The following is a 22,397-nucleotide window of genomic DNA, read 5'->3' as shown; positions in this document are numbered from 1 at the left end:
ATACTTCATTAACATTCACCTGTGATTTCCCCATTTTAAAGCTGCAGTACTGAACTTTTGCCTCTCTATCACCTCTCTGTTTGAAACATAAAATTGCAAATTATTTGCTGTGTTTTGTTTTGTTGTTTTTTTTTATATGGGTTGTGCTTTTGCACTGCTCCTCTGCATGGATGAATCTGATGGTTTGAGGGGTTGTGGTTGTATGGGTTGTATATAAGCTCCATTGCTTGACAACGGAGGTGGTGGCAGATACAGTTTTCTTGGAGTAGAGGTGAATTGCTCTCTCTCACAGCTAGCAGAAAATAAATGCAATTTACCACAGTGACCATAGCAAAACAAAACAAAACAAAAAACATAGGAAACTTGATACCTAAAGTGCTGTGAAAATGTATTAGACCCCACACTGATTTCTTCTGTTTTTGTATATAGCTCATACTAAATAGTTTTATATCTTCAAACAAAATACAACATAAAACAAAGGCAGCCTGTGTAAGCACACAGTACACTTATTTATTTATTTTATATTGAAGCAAAAAAAGTTATCCAAACCTATCACCAATTTGAAAAACTAATTGCCCCCTTAAACTTAAAATGTGTTTGTTCCACCTTTAGTAACAATAACTTGCATGCTTCCACAGCAGTAACAAATAAATGCTTCAGATAACTGGAGATCAGTCTTAGGACTTATCAGTACTAGGACTTACTCCTATGCTTTGGATCATTATCTTACTGCAGAATCCAGTTGTGTTTGAGTTTCAACTCACAGACTGAAGACCAGACATTCTCCTTTAGGATTTTGTGGTAGAGAGCAGAATTCATGTTTCCCTCAATTATTGCAAGTTTCCCAGGCCCTGAAGCAGCCTCACACCATCACACTTCCACCACCATACTTGACCGTAGGTATGATGTTCTTTTTGTGGAATTCTGTGTTTGGTTTACTCCAGATGTAATGGGACCACTGTCTTCCAAACAGTTCCACTTTCGACTCAATCCACAGAGAACATTCTCCCAAAAGGTTTGAGGATCATCAGGGTGTGTTTTGACCAAATTCAGACAATCCTTAATGTTCTTCTGGGTTAGCAGTGGTTTTTGCCTCGCCACTCTTCCATGGATACCATTTTGTCCAGTGTGTTTCTGATACTGGAGTCATGAACAGTGACATTTATTGATGCAAGAAAGGGTTCCTTTGATATTTTCCTTGGCTCTTTTGTGACTTGCTGTATGACTCATTTCTGTGCTCTTGGAGGAATTTTGGAAGGTTGGCCACTTCTGGGAAGGTTCACTACTGTGCCGAGTTTTTCCATTTGGAGATAATGGCTCTTACTGTGGTCCTTTGGAGTCCTAGACACTTTGAAATAGCTTCGTAACCCTTTCCAGGCTGGTGTATTTTAATCACCTTCTTCCTAATCATTTTAGGAATTTCTTTTAACTTTGACACTTTGGCATAGTGTGTTACTGAGTAAGACCTTTTAACCAACTTCATGCTGTAGAAAAAGTTCTATTTAAGCGTTGATTTGATTGATTACGGCTGGCAGTAATTAGGTCTGGTTGCGTCTAGTCCAGCTGAACCCCATTATCAATGCAGTTTCATAGATTTGGGGAATTATTAACTATGGAGGCAAATACATTTTCACACAGGCCCAGTTGGTATTGGATAACTTTTTTTGCTTCAAAAAACAAACAAACAAACAAAAAAAAAACATATAATTTAAAAATTGTATTTTGTGTTTACTCAGGTTCCCTTTGTTTTATCTTAATTTCTGAAACAATTTAGTATGAGATATACACAAAAACAGAAGAAATACTTTTTCACCGCACTGTAGCTGAATCAAGCAAACAAGTGCAGTAATGTTAGGTAGCTACCTATTGAGCCACTGAAATGTCTTACTTGTCCAGCAGAAAAAAAAGCCAGAGTCAGTCTTCAATCCCTTCAGATCTCAGAGTTGTCACCAACTCTAAAAAGCCATGCTGATATTTATTATCCTTTTTCATGGGCTCTGTCGCATTCCCTGTGCAGGCTCTCCACAGTTCAAGGTTTCTTAGTTTTGACAACAGGTGATTCCCCAGATGTCATAGATGATTGTCGTTTAGAACTATCCAGATTTAAAAGCAACCATCTAGATGACAAGTTTAAATTTTAAGTCACTGTTGTAAGAACAAGCTACAAACAGCACCCACACAAGCTTTTCAGTACCCACATATGCGATATATTAGCCCAGTCTTCTTCTTTCTGTTTATGGACATGATACAACCACACAAAGATGAATAACGTCAAACTGACATTTCCAGCACAATCCAACCCGACAGCTCAAATAATACATGATTATTTTATGCTTTCCGTGCGAAGGTAAGGTAAGTAGACAGTTTTGAGCACTGATTTTTTATGTTATTGCTCAATAATTGATTTTTGTTCATTTTTAACCAAAGAAAGTTCTGTACTGCAGTTTTAAATAAATACCAGCTGCCACAGACACAACACCCAGTCCACATCATTTTAGTGAAGTGTTTGTCCCTATGCTGTATGAAAAAAAATAATTGGGATAAAATCAAAAAATATTTGGGAGGAGAATTAATGTAGTGCATTGAATTGATGTATCAATTCTCAGACAAAACAAAGATGGTGAAGAAATCTTTGAAATTCTTGTTCTTTATGGAGTCAAAACTAGCATAAATCAGTACGTTAATTTAACTGAACTGGATCTTATAGGATCCGATATGAATCAAATTGCAACGAATCAGCATTGAATTGAAGCATATCAAATTGTTACTTGCTAAACTGTATCTTTTTTTTGTAGCAAATGATATACTACATATGTGAGATGTGTAATGTCTTTTTGGTTTTAATTCACTCCTTAGACGAAAACAGTTATTGACAAGCTGCAGAAGTTGGTCTCATCTGAGGGAAGGTTCAAGAACCTAAGAGAAGCCTTAAAAAAGTAAACTTGATATGGCTTACTACTTTTGTCTTATTGTGTTGTTTGTAACATGAAGTTATGTGACTGTGTTCTTGAATGTGTTCCTTGGCCGAATATGTACTTTCTTTATCTAATTAAGTAATATTGTGCCTGCTAGTTGTGACCCTCCATGTGTGCCATACTTGGGGATGTACCTCACAGACCTGGCATTCATTGAGGAGGGTACACCAAACTACACAGAAGACAACCTGGTTAACTTTTCCAAGATGAGAATGGTAAACAAGTGCTGTTTTTGCTGAGTCTTCTGTTTTGTAATTTCAAGTAAGGAAATCTAGAAGTCATTTTGAAATATATTTTGGAAAGGGTTGAGAATTGTTGGTGTGTTAATAAGCAAATCAACATGACAAACCATTCAGTTTTGATTTTCTTGAAAATCATACTGGAAATAACTTGACTCGTACTACTGGTTCCATGGTTTAGATTTTGTAACCATTCACTATTCTGTTTTCATTACTATTTTCTGTTTACAATGTTGGCATTTGTTTTGAGGAGGAACACACCATAATTAATCATGTTTAACTCATGCTGATTTTTATTCTGTTCTAGATCTCCCATATCATCAGAGAAATACGTCAATTTCAGCAAACATCATACAAGATTGATCATCAGCCAAAGGTATTTAAAATCATGGACAGAGTAGAGGTGGCTGACAAATTGTGCAAAGGATCAGATGGGCTACAATTAATAACTGTATACCCACAAAGTGCGCATATATATTGGATATAATAAGTCTACTAATGCTTCTTAAAATTCCAGTTTTTGTACTGTAAAGATAAAGATAAATAATGTCAGACATGATTTTTCCATTTTTTTATTTGACTGTGAAATTAAAAAAAAAAAAAAAATTGAGTAAAACAGCAGCTCATGACCATAGATTTTGTTGGGGCAGCCCAACAAATGCTATCACTTGATTAATGTTTGAGGCTATCACACTTGATTAATGCTACAGGCTACAAGATAGTGAATTTTTAGAATAACCCTACAGGGGTAGTACACTAGGCAGTTGAGAGTCAACAACATAGTCATACAGTATAGCCGCTTGTTTTAAGCAGTTATAGACTGTTTACAGGTGTCAACAATATTTCCATCTTAACTAAACCTCAGAAAAAAAAAATCAAATTACCTGAAACTAGCCCAAAAAAAGTTTGGGAATTGGAAAAGGGAGATATTTTTTCTTAATTTTTCTCAGCCTTTACATAATAAACAAGTGCAATATTTCATGCATATTTCTGATCTACTGACATTATCCACTCCATAATCCCACTTTTCCTCTCCCAGTCTTCACAGTATACAGTATACAATAAAAATGGTCTTGTTCATAATACACACTTTGCCTGCACTTACAGTTTTCACACATTCACATACACATTCAAATTCATGTTATATACTAAATAGTATATACCTGCCATCAATTAAAGTGACTGATTACCCCCAAATAAAGTACAGCTGATCCTGCAGGATTTTCCTGACATCTTCTTGGAAACATCCAACTGGAAAAGCCATGGGCTACAAAGAGCTTACAAAGCAGGTACAGGATCTCATTGTTGAAAAATATCAACCAGGACTTTTTCAAGGCATTGGATATACCATGGAACACTGTAAAAACAATAATCAACAAGTAGAGAAAATATGGCAGAACAGTAGCACTACTAAGAACAGGACGCCCCTCTAAAATTGATGAGAAGATCAGGAGTAAACTGGTCAGGGAGGCTGCCAAGAGGCCTACAGCAACATAATAACTGCAGCAATTTCTGGCAAGTGCTGGTTGCTCCCTACATGTGACAACAATCTTCCAAATTCTTGTCTGGGCTATGGGGTAGGTTGGCAAGACGGAAGTCTTTTTTAACCAAAAAATAAATTAACAAAAATACATTAAATCTCTAAAAACCATGTGAAATAGTGTGTTATGGTCTGATGAGACCAAAATTTTTGGCCATAATACCAAAAGATATGTTTGACACACAAAAAAACAAACAAACAAACAAAAAAAAAAAACACAGCACTTAACAAAAAGAACACCATCCCTATTGGGAAGCATGGTAGTGGCAGCGTCATATTTTGTGTCAGTTTTTCTTCAGCTGGAACTGAGGCTTTAATCAGGGTGGAGGGAATAATGAATAGTTCCAAATACCAGTCAATTTTGTCGAAAACCTAAAGGCGTCTACTAAAACACTTAAGATGAAGATCACCTTTCAGCATGATGACCCAAACCAAACCTCCAGATCAACAATGGAATGGCTTCACCAAAACAAGTTCAAGGTTTTGGAAAGGCCTAGACAGGGTCCATACCTAAATCCAATCAAAAATCTGTGGGGTGACCTGAAGAGGGCTCTGCACAGGAGATGCCCATCAAATTTGACAGTTAGAATGCTTTTGCAAGGAAGAATGGCAAAATAAGTCAACATGTGCCAAACTGTTTGACTCTTACCCAAAAATATTAAATGCTGTGATAAAATTGTAAGGTGCTTCAACTAAGAAGTAACTAGTTTAGGAGTGTGCACACTTATGATACCAGGTTGTTATACATTGTTTTTTTCACACACACCCTTAAAAGTGATTCTTATTGTTGTTTCCACTTTAATTAATATGTTAATATTTCACAATAAAGGTAGAAAAGGTTCTGATATGATTTATCTTGGTTTAATATTTTTACATCTTAAAAACCTCCCATTTTAACAGGGCTGTGATTTTTTTATATCCTATGTAATTCAGACGATTTGGTATAAAACAAAGACTTGGCAGCTGTGGAAGAGAGAAATAGTTTGTATATAATGTACCCTTAGTTTTGACAGGTATAGGTCAAAGGTCAAAAAGATACACATTCTAACTCTCTATATCTAGATCAAAGGTCATGATCATAAAAATATTTATAGTTATGTTAAATCGGGACCACATCCATTCGTGACACAAACGTTACCATACATGGTACGGCCATATGTTTCCCACCTCACACAAGTTGCACACATGGTCTTTCTTTTCACATAGAATATGAAACTCTCTGAGGTAGGTCATAAAAATATATATAGTTATGTTAAATCTGGATCACATCCATTCGTGACACAAACATTACCATACCTGGTACGGCCATATGTTTTCCACCCACACACGTTGCACACATTTTCTTTCTAACACTCTGTGGTAGGTCATAAAAATATATATAGTTATGTTAAATCTGGATCACATCCATTCGTGACACAAACGTTACCATACCTGGTACGGCCATGTGTATTCCACCCACACACGTTGCACACATGGTCTTTCTAACACTGTGAGGTAGGTCATAAAAAGATATATAGTTATGTTAAATCGGGTTCCCATCTATTCCTGACACAAACGTTACTAGTTATGTTAAAATCGGGTTCCCATCCATTCCTGACACAAATGTTACTATACATGGAATGGCCATGTGTATTACACACACACACATCCAAACAAAAATATGACACACACAAACACACTTCATTTTCACATTATTTAAAAGGAATTTATGTGTTATGTACTAAATTACCATAATTATGAACACAAGTTTTTAAGTTGACAATCATTTTTAAAATTACGTTTCTCCATTTAGATTGTCTGCAGTAGAATGCAGTCTTTTAAACCAGGAAAAATGATTGCCTTTAAGTTGTATAACAATAGTAAGTCAAATCCAGTGTGATTTACATTACAAATCTCATACGTAACATCTCTGCAGGATTTATAGACGTTAAAGCACTGAATGAAATTAGCAATATAGACAAAAAATAAACACTCTGTGTCTACTACTTTTATCTCTCTCATAGAACTATCCACAGTCCAAAGGCTGTGGAGCTAGAAGGCTACGTGTGCGAATGACAAAAGATTTTAAAAAATAAAATAAAAAATGTATCATTACATGAAATTAGATTACACAATGTAGTTGAGGTTTACATGAATAAGCAGAAATGTAATTATGCTTATCTTTCCTATAGCACAAATGAAAAGCCCTCTCTAGATGAGCAGATTTGTCAAATGAAACTTTTTCCTTCTTATCCACTGCTACGGTAAACTAAAGAGTAGATATTCAAATTACACTGCTAAATATGACTAGCATTAGCTACGTGTAGTAGTGCAAAATAGTCCATCAAATGTATTAGCAGGTGTAGCCTATACACGAGTCCACTATTGGTCATATCACTATTGAGAACATGCCCTAAATTCATTGCTTTAGTAGAATTTAATTGTAAGTGAAATGATACTCACATTGTAATGTCCTTAGTATTTGTTCAGTCTACAGGTCCTCTAACACTCTGTTAAATGAATAAATGTAAATGTACTACAACGTAAATTTTGTTTAAAATCAATTAATTCAGAAATTACACACAATATTAAGTTGATGTAATTATCAACATTATTATGTCAACACAACTCATCAAAATAATGTGTACAACTTAAATATTTAATTAATTCAATAAATTAGAATTTTTTATCTTGCAACCACACATTAAATTTAGATTGTGGGGGTTTTGTTTTGTATAGCTCCGCTGTTAGAAAATACATGATGGTTGAATGTGAACATAAATGAGCAGAATGTAAGCTTGTGAAATAAAATAAACTTTATTGATTGCACTTTTGAGAAAATGGCATGACTTTGAATAAAAATTTACTGAAATAAATACTCTAAAACATTGATATACCCGAAGAAATGTAAAAAAAAAAAGAAAAAAAAAAGTTTTTACATACCTTCTAAATAGGTCCCTTTAGGAGGTAAACGTTTTAAAGACGGTGTTTTATAAGAAATGCGCGTATTACATGCCTTCTAAACCTAACCCTTTAGGATGTAAAATGTTTAAAGTGCTGCTTAAAAGAATCAAGAGTTTTGTTTAAACTAGAAGACACATTTTCCGGGGCGATGTCTTGTAGGCCTATACACACTGTCCTACACATGTGTTTTCCCGGGGTGACAGTTCTGTAGATAGTGTAAATTTTACATTTATGAGCTCTGGTGACAGTGTCTGAAGTGTGTGTGTATGTGGGTGTGCGTGCGTGTGTGTGGGTGTGTTAGAGAGAGAGAGTCATGTGTTTCTTGGGGGTTTGCTGACCAGAATGCTTACAGTGTGTTTATGTTAATGAATTAAGGGACGAGTCGTGTGTTTCAGGGTTTAACGATCCCTACCAATGTGTACATTTGTGGTTTAAGTGAATCTTTGTTTCTGAAATTACTTCTGTGGTAATTATCAGTTTGTGTAACTAATCTATCAGAAAATACTAGATCTGGTGACTGAATGTGGTAGATGTATTAGAATTTTGGACATGTTATGCATGTGTAGCTCCCTATGTGTATGATCTATGTGTAATCCTTCTGTCAAGAAATGAACAGACTGAGGTTTGTGAAATAATTGAACTATTTATTGGCTACGTTGTTGAGAAAAACACTGTGATGTGTAAAACATTTCTACAGTCCTTCAACGCTGTATGATGTCGCTGTTCTCTTTTACTGAAAGAAAGGTCAAAACCATCGGTGTTATTCGTTGTGGAGACTGAAGTGACAATATGTCTGAAGAAAATGAAAATATGTATTACGTATCCTACCTTCTAACCAGGTTATTTTAAGGGTGAAAAAACCTTTTTTAAAGACGGTGTTTTAAAAGAGTCATGCATTTTGTTTAAACTATAAACAAGATTTCAGAAAATGGTTCGTCAACGAGGATACTTACACAGAACTACCGCTAAATACATAAGCTTTTGTCTATGCTTTGACATCCCATGTCCCAGCAGTACATTTATGACCTCTGGTGACCATGTGGGTGTGTGGGGGTGGGTGTGTTAGAGAGAGAGAGACACAGGTGTTCTTTTGGGGGTTTTGCTGACCAGAATTCTTACAAATGTGTTTGTTAACGAATTAAAGGGAGTCGTGTGTCTCAGTGTTAAAATAATGGTTAAGACGTCGTAGCTAAAACACAGAAGAAACTCTGCAACTATCTGTTACAATGTCTGCTCCGAGAAATCCTAATACCCTTAGATGATTGCTGTGTATTCACCAACAAGAGGACCTGTTGAAATGAGAGAGGACCTGACTTTTGCTCCAAAAAAATAAAAAATAAAAAAACCAAGAGGTTAGTTTGACAATTTATTAATGAAGGTAATGTAAAGACGTTGTTGTTTAACCCTGAGCAGGGCGTCAACAACTCCAAAGATCGTGTCTTAAGTCCGAGGGTTTAGTTAGGAGGTAGAAAAACATTTAAAGATGATGTTTTAAAAGAAACAAGTGTTTCATCCTTAATGGTAAAAAAGAAAAATGGTTGTACTCCAATATAAAATAAAACGGCGGAGACACACTGAGTACAGTTCAGGCATATTTCCAACAGAACAGAATATTAGACATTTAGTGTAAACTAGTGTAAAAAAATAAAATAAATAAAATCTCTGAAATATTTCAGTGAAAATAGTGGTCCATATTTAATGCATTATATTAGAAATGATAGTACAGTCTTTGTTGATCAGTTACCTACTCATACTTTATAATAATTTGTTTAGGAGCATCTGAATCTGGCAGATAACTTTTATTGCATTTAGGCATACAATAAAAGTTAATAAAAAATTAGGAAGAAATGACTTGTGCACTACTGCTGCGGATATTAAGTCAAACCATTTTGATCAAACTTCAGCATGACCCATAGAGAAGCAGAAACTTATGTATTTTTTTAAAAATTTGAATATGAAAATGAATCAAGACAGATCTAAATAAACAATAAAGTTCCAATGAACAGTAAATCTACATTTTCTCCTCCTCTAACTTGTTCAGTACTCGTAATACAGATTAAATACGTGTGGGAAAGATGCTGTAAAGTATGGATCTGATCCAATGTTATTTGGGAACAAAGATCAAGCTGAATTTTCTCAACATAAACGTTATGTGTATTTTGTTATCAGATTGTCTAGACGTACATCGCACATCTGATAAATGAGATTTCCTCTCCCATGCTGTAATGATGGCTGGAAGCTAGGACTTAATGGCATATACTGTAGAAAGGTCATATAGAACATAGAGAAATCTCATTTGGAATTAAGTCACCTTTCACATTGCCTTTTATTATGATCACAATCAGACAGTTATATTGTTTCTGAGTTTAATAATAAGATTAATGTTTAGACTTTTTTTGATGCTGAAGAAGCAAAAATCTAAGTAACCCTTAACCTTCAGACTGATGAATTGCAATGTCTGAACACGATGCTTGAAAAGAAAAATGTATAACGAACTTGAAAAGGTGGCAAGGGGTTCTATGAATTAGTAAATGGGTATCTCTCTCTCTCTTTATATCGCCATTACAGCAGTGTTTAAACAGATACATAGCAGACAAATATACATATAGACAGTTTTATTTTGTACACGCATACCAACTTAATCTTCACCTATCATCGTTCCCTGTTAATGAAATCTGTCAATACCTAATAAAACAGTTTAAGTCACTAACCAAAGTAAGTATACAAACTGAAGCTATGATAAAAGAACAAAAACAGTGAACCTTTCTCAAAGAAATTCCTAAATCCTCTGACCAAGTATATGGCTGTACCATCTGTCTATTAAAGAAATGCCAGTCCTTCATGCTGAAAAAGAAGGATCCAAATATAATACCAGTAGTTTGGCACTGTGACTCAAAAAGTTGTTTTATATCTGACATCTGAAAGCTAACTACTGTCCCCAACTGCTGTACAATACTGATGATGCTCTTACAGTTAAGAGGGGCTGAACGGCAGACCTTGTTAAATAATATTTTATGTTTCTTCCTCATAATGTGTTATATTTTATAAATATATTCTTATACATCTTATATTACTTTTTGCCTTTTCTTATACGTTGAAATGGGATAAGAGGGGATCAATGCTGGTGTGAAGGTGATCCTGCACAAGGACATGTCTTTGTAACTGTAAGGGACGAGTCAACTTAATCCTTCACATGGTATTCATAAGGTGCCATAAGTTTCTGCTTCTCTATGGGTCATGCTGAAGTTTGAACAAAATGGTTTGACAATATCCGCAGCAGTAGTGCACAAGTAATTTCTTCCTAATTTTTTTATTAACTTTTATTGTATGCCTAAATGCAATAAAAGTTATTTGCCAAGGTCCAAGTCCAAGTCAAGTCTCACGTCCCTGAGATCCAAGTCAAGTCTCACGTCCCTGAGATCCAAGTCAAGCCTCCAGTCCCTGAGATCCAAGTCAAGCCTCCAGTCCCTGAGCTCCAGGTCCAGCCTCCAGTCCCTGAGCTCCAGGTCCAACCTCCAGTCCCTGAGCTCCAGGTCCAGCCTCCAGTCCCTGAGCTCCAGGTCCAGCCTCCAGTCCCTGACCTCCAGGTCCAGCCTCCAGTCAGGAAGGTCCAGGTCAAGTCTCACGTCAGGAAGGTCCAGGTCAAGTCTCACATCCCTGAGGTCCAAGCCAAGCCTCCAGGCTCTGACGCCCAAGCCAAGCCTCCAGGCTCTGATACCCAAGCTCTGCTAATATCTCAGCCTAAGGACCAAATGCTGCTCACGCCCAAGTCTACCGACCCGGTTACCCCAGTTCAACCCACTGACACGCACAGCCAAGTTCTGCTCACGCCCCAGTCCGCTGACACGCCCAGCCAAGCTCTGCTCACGCCCCCGTCTGCTGACATGCCCCGCCAAGCTCTGCCCATGCCCCAGTCTGCTGACACGCCCCGCCAAGCTCTGCTCACGCCCCAGTCTGCTGACACGCACCGCCAAGCTCTGCTTACGCCCCAGTCTGCTGACACGCACAGCCAAGTTCTGCTCACGCCACAGTCTGCTGACACGCACAGCCAAGCTCCGCTCACGCCCCAGTCCGCCGACACGGCCAGCCAAGCTCCGCCCATGCCCAAGGTTCACATAGTGACCTCAGAGCCTCAGTCTCCCTGTGCAGCTGTGGACGTTGCTCAGCCTCCCTGTGCAGCTGTGGACGTCGCTCAGCCTCCCTGCTCAGCTGAGGTCATCGCTCAGCCCGCCTGCTCAGCTGAGGTCATCGCTCAGCCCGCCTGTTCAGCTGAGGTCGTCGCTCAGCCCCCCTGCTCCATGGCAAATAGCGTTCCCCCTTTCTGCTTCGAGGAGACCCACGCTCCTCTCCCTGGCCGCACGGAGACCCACGCTACTCTCCCTGGCCTTACAGGGGACTTCGCTTTGCCTCCCAGTTCAGCTGGGGACGTCACTCCGCTTTCATGCTCCGCCGAGTACAGTGCTCTGTTTCCCTGCTCTGCCGAGTACAGTGCTCTGCCTTCCTGCTCCGCCGAGGACGTCGCTCTGCCTTCCTGCTCCGCCGAGGACGTCGCTCTCCCTTCATGTTCCGACGAGGACGTCGCCCTGCTTCCCTGCTCTGCTGAGTACAGTGCTCTGTTTCCCTGCTCCGCCGAGGTCGTCGCTCTGCCCCCCTGCCCAGCTGAGGTCGTCGCTCTGCCCCCCTGCCCAGCTGAGGTCGTCGCTCTGCCCCCCTGTCCAGCTGAGGTCGTCGCTCAGCCCCCCTGTTCAGCTGAGGTCGTCGCTCTGCTTCCCTACGCCGCCAAGAACACCGTGCAGTTTCATGTCTCCGCTCGGGACATTCAGCCCAGGGGGCCGGGGCCGCCAATGAGGTGGGATGACTCATGGCACTCCGGGAGGAGTGCCCTTGGGGGGGGGGTTCTGTCACGATTCCCCCTTGAGGCAGTGTGCTCTAAGCGCAAATGCGCGAGCACCTGCTTTTCCGCTGTCGACCGCAGTGACATTGGGACACGTGTGTTTTGTTTATGTCTGTCATGTCTCCTCCCTGTTCCGTCATTGGCTGGGAATTCACGTGGGTCTGTATTGCTCCCAGCTGATAGCAGTTTACACGCTAATCATGTCCGCATATATACCGCGCGCTTCCCAGCACACAACGCGGAAGATTGAGAAGTCGTAAATAGTAAGTAAGTAAGTAAGTGTTTAGCGTTAGTTTAGTTCGCGCCATAGCCATAGCCATAAGCGAGTTCGCGCTGGATTATCCGCTTCCAGTCTCTTGCCTTAGTTCGTGTCTTGTTTTGTTTAACGACCTAGATTCCTGCCTTGCCCCATGTATGCCTGTTTGCCAATCGTCTGACCTCTTGCATGTTTATGGATTACGTTTTGGATCACGTTTAGGATTTGTCTGCCTGCCTGTCTCTTTAAATAAACAACTGTCACGATGTGTGACACTGATCAACAAAGACTGTACTATCATTTCTAATATAATGCATTAAATATGGACCACTATTTTCACTGAAATATTTCAGAGATTTTATTTATTTTATTTTATTTTTTTACACTAGTTTACACTAAATGTCTAATATTCTGTTCTGTTGGAAATATGCCTGAACTGTTATTCCCCCCCCCGAACCCCCAGATCAGGAGTGGGTAAAGACAGACTGGTGATCTGATCTATATTATATATACGTGTACCTTAGATAATGCCTCTCTGAACGCCATGGTGGGACGTTCCCGAGTTGAAGTACTGTACAAGTCCTAAGCATTAAATCACCCCAATTACTCTTGTATACTCTTTCCATACCATCGTGATCTTTGCCTGACGAAACCATACACAAAACAAATTTGACATTTGGGACCTAATTCTAAAATCACCAGATACCAAATGCACAACCGTTTTTGTCTTGCTGCCATCACAAAATTAAAATGTTTAAACCTTAAGTAACGTAGTCACGGAGGGTGTATATATTTTTCACACTACATGAAGTTTGGGGATCCTTATAGACTGTGGAACAGAAATGTACTCAGTGTGTCTCCGCCGTTTTATTTTATATTGGAGTACAACCATTTTTCTTTTTTACCATTAAGGATGAAACACTTGTTTCTTTTAAAACATCATCTTTAAATGTTTTTCTACCTCCTAACTAAACCCCCGGACTTAAGACACGATCTTTGGAGTTGTTGACGCCCTGCTCAGGGTTAAACAACAACGTCTTTACATTACCTTCATTAATAAATTGTCAAACTAACCTCTTGGTTTTTTTATTTTTTATTTTTTTGGAGCAAAAGTCAGGTCCTCTCTCATTTCAACAGGTCCTCTTGTTGGTGAATACACAGCAATCATCTAAGGGTATTAGGATTTCTCGGAGCAGACATTGTAACAGATAGTTGCAGAGTTTCTTCTGTGTTTTAGCTACGACGTCTTAACCATTATTTTAACACTGAGACACACGACTCCCTTTAATTCGTTAACAAACACATTTGTAAGAATTCTGGTCAGCAAAACCCCCAAAAGAACACCTGTGTCTCTCTCTCTCTAACACACCCACCCCCACACACCCACATGGTCACCAGAGGTCATAAATGTACTGCTGGGACATGGGATGTCAAAGCATAGACAAAAGCTTATGTATTTAGCGGTAGTTCTGTGTAAGTATCCTCGTTGACGAACCATTTTCTGAAATCTTGTTTATAGTTTAAACAAAATGCACGACTCTTTTAAAACACCGTCTTTAAAAAAGGTTTTTTCACCCTTAAAATAACCTGGTTAGAAGGTAGGATACGTAATACATATTTTCATTTTCTTCAGACATATTGTCACTTCAGTCTCCACAACGAATAACACCGATGGTTTTGACCTTTCTTTCAGTAAAAGAGAACAGCGACATCATACAGCGTTGAAGGACTGTAGAAATGTTTTACACATCACAGTGTTTTTCTCAACAACGTAGCCAATAAATAGTTCAATTATTTCACAAACCTCAGTCTGTTCATTTCTTGACAGAAGGATTACACATAGATCATACACATAGGGAGCTACACATGCATAACATGTCCAAAATTCTAATACATCTACCACATTCAGTCACCAGATCTAGTATTTTCTGATAGATTAGTTACACAAACTGATAATTACCACAGAAGTAATTTCAGAAACAAAGATTCACTTAAACCACAAATGTACACATTGGTAGGGATCGTTAAACCCTGAAACACACGACTCGTCCCTTAATTCATTAACATAAACACACTGTAAGCATTCTGGTCAGCAAACCCCCAAGAAACACATGACTCTCTCTCTCTAACACACCCACACACACGCACGCACACCCACATACACACACACTTCAGACACTGTCACCAGAGCTCATAAATGTAAAATTTACACTATCTACAGAACTGTCACCCCGGGAAAACACATGTGTAGGACAGTGTGTATAGGCCTACAAGACATCGCCCCGGAAAATGTGTCTTCTAGTTTAAACAAAACTCTTGATTCTTTTAAGCAGCACTTTAAACATTTTACATCCTAAAGGGTTAGGTTTAGAAGGCATGTAATACGCGCATTTCTTATAAAACACCGTCTTTAAAACGTTTACCTCCTAAAGGGACCTATTTAGAAGGTATGTAAAAACTTTTTTTTTCTTTTTTTTTTTACATTTCTTCGGGTATATCAATGTTTTAGAGTATTTATTTCAGTAAATTTTTATTCAAAGTCATGCCATTTTCTCAAAAGTGCAATCAATAAAGTTTATTTTATTTCACAAGCTTACATTCTGCTCATTTATGTTCACATTCAACCATCATGTATTTTCTAACAGCGGAGCTATACAAAACAAAACCCCCACAATCTAAATTTAATGTGTGGTTGCAAGATAAAAAATTCTAATTTATTGAATTAATTAAATATTTAAGTTGTACACATTATTTTGATGAGTTGTGTTGACATAATAATGTTGATAATTACATCAACTTAATATTGTGTGTAATTTCTGAATTAATTGATTTTAAACAAAATTTACGTTGTAGTACATTTACATTTATTCATTTAACAGAGTGTTAGAGGACCTGTAGACTGAACAAATACTAAGGACATTACAATGTGAGTATCATTTCACTTGCAATTAAATTCTACTAAAGCAATGAATTTAGGGCATGTTCTCAATAGTGATATGACCAATAGTGGACTCGTGTATAGGCTACACCTGCTAATACATTTGATGGACTATTTTGCACTACTACACGTAGCTAATGCTAGTCATATTTAGCAGTGTAATTTGAATATCTACTCTTTAGTTTACCGTAGCAGTGGATAAGAAGGAAAAAGTTTCATTTGACAAATCTGCTCATCTAGAGAGGGCTTTTCATTTGTGCTATAGGAAAGATAAGCATAATTACATTTCTGCTTATTCATGTAAACCTCAACTACATTGTGTAATCTAATTTCATGTAATGATACATTTTTTATTTTATTTTTTAAAATCTTTTGTCATTCGCACACGTAGCCTTCTAGCTCCACAGCCTTTGGACTGTGGATAGTTCTATGAGAGAGATAAAAGTAGTAGACACAGAGTGTTTATTTTTTGTCTATATTGCTAATTTCATTCAGTGCTTTAACGTCTATAAATCCTGCAGAGATGTTACGTATGAGATTTGTAATGTAAATCACACTGGATTTGACTTACTATTGTTATACAACTTAAAGGCAATCATTTTTCCTGGTTTAAAAGACTGCATTCTACTGCAGACAATCTAAATGGAGAAACGTAATTTTAAAAATGATTGTCAACTTAAAAACTTGTGTTCATAATTATGGTAATTTAGTACATAACACATAAATTCCTTTTAAATAATGTGAAAATGAAGTGTGTTTGTGTGTGTCATATTTTTGTTTGGATGTGTGTGTGTGTAATACACATGGCCATTCCATGTATAGTAACATTTGTGTCAGGAATGGATGGGAACCCGATTTTAACATAACTAGTAACGTTTGTGTCAGGAATAGATGGGAACCCGATTTAACATAACTATATATCTTTTTATGACCTACGTCAGAGTGTTAGAAAGACCATGTGTGCAACGTGTGTGGGTGGAATACACATGGCCGTACCCAGTATGGTAACGTTTGTGTCACGAATGGATGTGATCCAGATTTAACATAACTATATATTTATATATATATTATATAATATTATATATTTTTATGACCTACCTCAGAGAGTTTCATATTCTATGTGAAAAGAAAGACCATGTGTGCAACTTGTGTGAGGTGGGAAACATATGGCCGTACCATGTATGGTAACGTTTGTGTCACGAATGGATGTGGTCCCGATTTAACATAACTATAAATATTTTTATGATCATGACCTTTGATCTAGATATAGAGAGTTAGAATGTGTATCTTTTTGACCTTTGACCTATACCTGTCAAAACTAAGGGTACATTATATACAAACTATTTCTCTCTTGTGGAGTATTTTTATGCTAGCCTAATCTAACAACCCTGTCAATAACTGAATGTCCGCTCTTCCCCCAGTTAAATTGTTCATAGACTGAGCATGGGACAGAGTGATTCCTGCCACTATGGGTCCCAATTAGTGGTTGATGTGGTTCCCATTTTTTGCCCATTAGGTATAATTATACCTTCATGGAAGCTAACTGCCCTGCAATTGTGCAACATCTAGAAAGGAAAGGAAATCAATGGAACATTGGTTTATGTCTTTCAAATAGCAGCATTTTCTTTACTCGTCAGCCACGCCAAAGAAGTAGTCAGTTTTTCAACAGAATTTAAAATGTACAGACTTGTGAATATATATATATATATATATATATATATATATATATATATATATATATATATGCACACACAACCCCAATTACAAAAAAATTGAGACACTGTGTAAAATGTAAATAAAAAGAGAATGCAATGGTTTGCAAATCTCATAAATCTATATGTTATTCACAGTAGAACATACAAAACATATCAAATGTTTCAACTGAGGGAATTTTAAGGAACAAATAAGGTCATTTTGAATTTGATAGCCACAACACATCTCAAAAAAGTTGGGAAGGGGGCAACATAAGGCTGGAAAAGTAAGTGTTACTAAAAAGAAACAGCTAGAGGAACATTTTGCAACTAATTAGGTTAATTGGCAACAGGTCAGTAACATGATTGGGTATAAAAAGAATATCTTAGAGAGGCAGAGTCTCTCAGAAGCAAAGATAGGATCGAATCTGGATGGAAGCATATGTTGCTCTAAAACATGTATATACCTTCCAGCATTGATGGTGCCTTTCCTGATGTGAAGCTGCCCATTCCATAGACAATAATGCACCCCCATACCATCAGAGATGCAGGCTTTTGAACTGAACACTGATAAAAAGCCAGATGGTCCCTCTCCTCTTTAGTCCTCTATAGTTTAGAGGACACGGCGTCCATGATTTCCAAAAATAATTTCAAATTTCGATTCGTCTGACCACAGAACAGTTTTCCACTTTGCCTCAGTCTATTTTAAATGAGCTTTGGCTCATTTGAAGATGGTGGCATTTCTGGATCATGTTCAAATATGGCTTCTTCTTTGCATGATGAGCTTTAACCAGCATTTGTGGATGGCACGGTGAACTGTGTTCACAGACAATGAGTTCTGGAGGTGTTTCTGAGCCCATGCAGTGATTTATATTACAGAATCATGCCTGTTTTTAATGCAGTGCCACCTCATGGTCCAAAGATCACAGGCGTGCAATATTGATTTTCACACTTGTGAAAACCTGAACCTCTGCCCATTTTTACATATGATAGACTCTGCCGCTCTAAGATACTCTTTTTATACCCAATGATGATACTAATCTTTTGCCAATTAACCTCCAGCTATTTCTTTTTAGTAATACTTATTTTCCAGGCTTTAGTTGCCCCGTCCCAACTTTTTTTGAGACGTCTTGCAGCCAATTAAAAATTACCTTATTTTTTTCTTAAAATGGTACTCAGTTACTCAGTTTAAATATTTGATATGTTTTCTATGTTCTATTGTGAATAGCATATGGGTTTATCAGATGTGCAAATCATTGCATTTTGTTTTAACTTACATCGTACACAGTGTCCCAACTTTTATGGGAATTGGTTGTGTGTGTGTGTGTGTGTGTGTGTGTGTGTGTGTGTGTGTGTGTGTGTGTGTGTGTATATACACAGTGCATCCGGAAAGTATTCACAGCGCTTCACTTTTTCCACATTTTGTTATGTTACAGTATTTTTCCAAAATAGATTAAATTCATTATTTTCCTCAAAATTCTACAAACAATACCCCATAATGACAACGTGAACGAAGTTTGTTTGAAATCTTTGCAAATTTATTTTAAAAAATAAAATAAAATAAAAAAAGCACATGTACATAAGTATTCACAGACTTTGCTCAATACTTTGTTGAAGCACCTTTGGCACCAATTACAGCCTCAAGTCTTTTTCAGTATGATGCTTCAAGCTTGGCACACCTATTTTTGGGCAGTTTCTCCCATTCTTCTTTGCAGGATCTCTCAAGTTCCATCAGCTTGGATGGGGAGCATTGGTGCACAGCCATTTCCAGATCTCTCCAGAGATGTTCAATCGGGTTCAAGTCTGGGTTCTGGCTGGGCCACTCAAGGACATTCACAGAGTTATCCTGTAGCCACTCATTTGTTATCTTGGCTGTGTGCTTAGGGTCATTGTCCTGTTGGAAGATAAATCTTCACCCCAGTCTGAGGTCCAGACCATTCTGGAGCAGGTTTTCATCAAGGATGTCTCTGTACATTGCTGCATTCATCTTTCCCTCAATCCTGACTAGTCTCTCAGTTCCTGCCACTGAAAAACATTACCACAGCATGATGCTGCTACCACCATGCTTCACTGTAGGGATTGTATTGGCCAGGTGATGAATGGTGCCTGTTTTTTTCCAGACGTTTCCTTGGACTTCATGGTTTGGTTTGTGTTCTGACATACATTGTTAACTGTGGGACCTTATATAGACAGGTGTGTGCCTTTCCAAATCATGTCCAATCAACTGAATTTACCACAGGTGGACTCCAATCAAGTTGTAGAAACATCTCAAGGATGATCAGTGGAAACAGGATGCACCTGTGCTCCATTTTGAGTGTCATGGCATATTTTATATATATATATATATATATATATATATATATATATTATTATAATGGGGGGGGGGTTGTGGCTGTGAGATACATTACATACATTAAGGTTCCAAAGGTAAGTACCATACAGCTGCTGTCAATGAAGGTGATTCTGATTAACCCCAAATAAAGATCAGCTGTTCTTAAAGGATTTCCTCAAAACCTTTTCATGGTTGCATTTATTTGAGGTAGCCATGTTCTGCAAGTAGCTGACAGAACATCTGTGGGATTTTATTGTTGGAGGGTGCTGATCAGGAAATAACTATAAAAGTATATCAAAGCCATTGGATGTATCAAAGTGATTTTACCAAGATCAGGATGACCTCCCAAAGTTGATTACAGGACAAGGACAAAACTCATCAACTCCTTGCAAGTGACAACAATCTCCCATATTCAGCACAAGTCTTTGCTGTGGGATAGGCTAGCAAGACTAAAGCCTATTCTCACAAAAATAAAAACATCCTAGCCTGTCTAAATTTTTCAAAAGAAAAACAAAAACAAAACATTTAGTGACCCTAAACCATGTGTGAAAAACTCTTATGGTCTGATGAGACAAAGGTTGATCTTTTTGGACTTAATGCTAAAAGATATATGTTTGGCAGAAAGACAACATAATTCATCATCCAAAGAACACCATAGCTACTGTGAAGGCTAGTAAGGGCTACTACTTTTATGCTTGAATAGGAGTGCCGGTCAAAATAGATGGGATAATGACTAGCTCAAAATGACATAATTTTGTGTTATTGTTATTTTCACAAAACAAGTTATTTTGACCAGTGTTGGAAAGCTGATAATGAAGACGAATTTCACCTTCCAACCTCCTTACAACAATCCATATCACACATCCAAGTCAATCAAAGAATGACTTCACAAAAGGAAGATCAATGTCTTGGAATGTGTGCAGGAGATTCCTTGGCAATCTGAAGGAACTTTTTTGCATGGATGATTGGGATGAAATTGTAAAGTACAGGTGTTGAAGTTATGTGTGGAAGTTAAAGACACTTATTCATAAAGTCTTAATGTGGTAATGAATGCAAAGGATGCTTCCCAAAGTATTACATGGGATGAATATATTTCTGTAATCTAGGTGTTTAGGTTTTTTTTTTTTTTTTCTCAATTAGTTAATTTCAGTCAGTTGCCTTATGGTTGTTTAACCAGTAAAACGAGAAGAGGCAAACTGAACAAAAAATTGTGCATTGCTTAGATTTGCCTGCTGATGTATGTATTTAAAGACACTCTAACACCAACACATGATCAATCCTTATCAAGAAGGAATGTATCAGTGTTACTTGTCCTTTTGTAAAATTGTTTTCAGCTACTTTTGCTGAGTCAACAGGAATTATTGCTCTTAATTGCCTGTTATAGCCCCCTCACAGCACAGAAACTTAAATAAGTTTTAAGAAGGTAATAAAGAAGTGAATTTAAACTGGAACTGATTCTTTGTTTTTCCTTGTTTTCTAGGCAGCCCAGTATTTGCTAGACAGTAGCAACGTGTTGGATGAAGAAAGCATGTACGAAGCCTCGCTCAGAATTGAGCCCAAAGTGCCCAACTGAGAAGACGGCTTCTGTGAAACTCAAACAGTTGTATAGACCATCATGTATTCATACGCAGTATGTCTTAGGTTATATATTATTATGTGTTATTGTTCCTGTAACTTTTTATTTCTAGAGGTTAGTAAAGCACACAACCATTATCACATTATAGAGGAGTTGCAGATATCATGGTATTTCCCTTTATAACAGCATTTTTTTCACTTCCCAGTACCAAAAAATAATGTATATTATTTGAGATCAATATATAATTAAATGTTATTTGGGGTCTCTTTACTGATTCAGGTCACACATAAAATTCTGGTCCTCCCTTTGCTGCGAGTAATTATTTGATGCATTTCATAACAAGTAGACAAGTATTTTTACTGAACATGAGATGTTATATATATATATATATATATATATATATATATATATATATATATATATATATATATATATATATATATATATATATATATATACACACCATGTAATAAAGAACATAGGTGATATTCTAAGCCAGAAATAAACTAATGTCATATTTAAGAATATAAATATACACAATACACATATGGGTATGTAATTATTACATATTGCAAATACCTGCAGCATTTGCTACCAAACTGTATGGCATGTGGCACAATTAACACTTGGACCATTTAGGCATTATTTGGTGACAAAGACATCAAAAGAACAGTTTGCCAGTAAGATTTATGCTGTTGCATACAAAATGCCATTATATAGATTTTACCTTGCAATTCAGTGAAATAGCAACTTTGATGAGAATATAGGGCTCTATGTTCATGCCAACGTGAGCATAATTTGCTGGTTAATGCTAGCATGTTGCCATTTAAAAAAAATATATTAAACTGTAAAAGAGTGAAATTATTTTTCACTGTTGGAGCTGGTTTGAAGCATTTTACCTGGATAAAACTCTCATGTACAGGACTAATTGTCCTGCAATATGTAACAATTTGTTATACACATTACATATCACTTTTTGCAAAGAAACTAATTTTTCAACATTAAAAATGTGA

The 22,397-nt window shown here is 37.3% G+C and overlaps 1 protein-coding gene across 1 annotated transcript in view; it reads left to right on the top strand.

The window, feature by feature from the left end:
* The window catches only part of rasgrf1 (Ras protein specific guanine nucleotide releasing factor 1), a 444,677-nt gene extending 422,931 nt beyond the window's left edge, over positions 1–21,746 (top strand). The window contains exons 24-27 of the mRNA XM_017465599.3: positions 2,857–2,936; positions 3,073–3,190; positions 3,522–3,590; positions 21,289–21,746. Of these exons, the coding sequence (XP_017321088.3) occupies positions 2,857–2,936; positions 3,073–3,190; positions 3,522–3,590; positions 21,289–21,381 (360 nt within the window). The 3' untranslated portion in view covers positions 21,382–21,746. The remainder of the gene's footprint in view (positions 1–2,856; positions 2,937–3,072; positions 3,191–3,521; positions 3,591–21,288) is intronic.
* Positions 21,747–22,397: the final 651 nt, after the last annotated feature.

The sequence above is a fragment of the Ictalurus punctatus genome, chromosome 4, assembly GCF_001660625.3.
Source record: "Ictalurus punctatus breed USDA103 chromosome 4, Coco_2.0, whole genome shotgun sequence".
Taxonomy (NCBI): domain Eukaryota; kingdom Metazoa; phylum Chordata; class Actinopteri; order Siluriformes; family Ictaluridae; genus Ictalurus; species Ictalurus punctatus.
The sequence above is the reverse complement of the archived record's forward strand: the minus strand, read 5'-3'. Positions and strand labels throughout refer to the sequence as shown.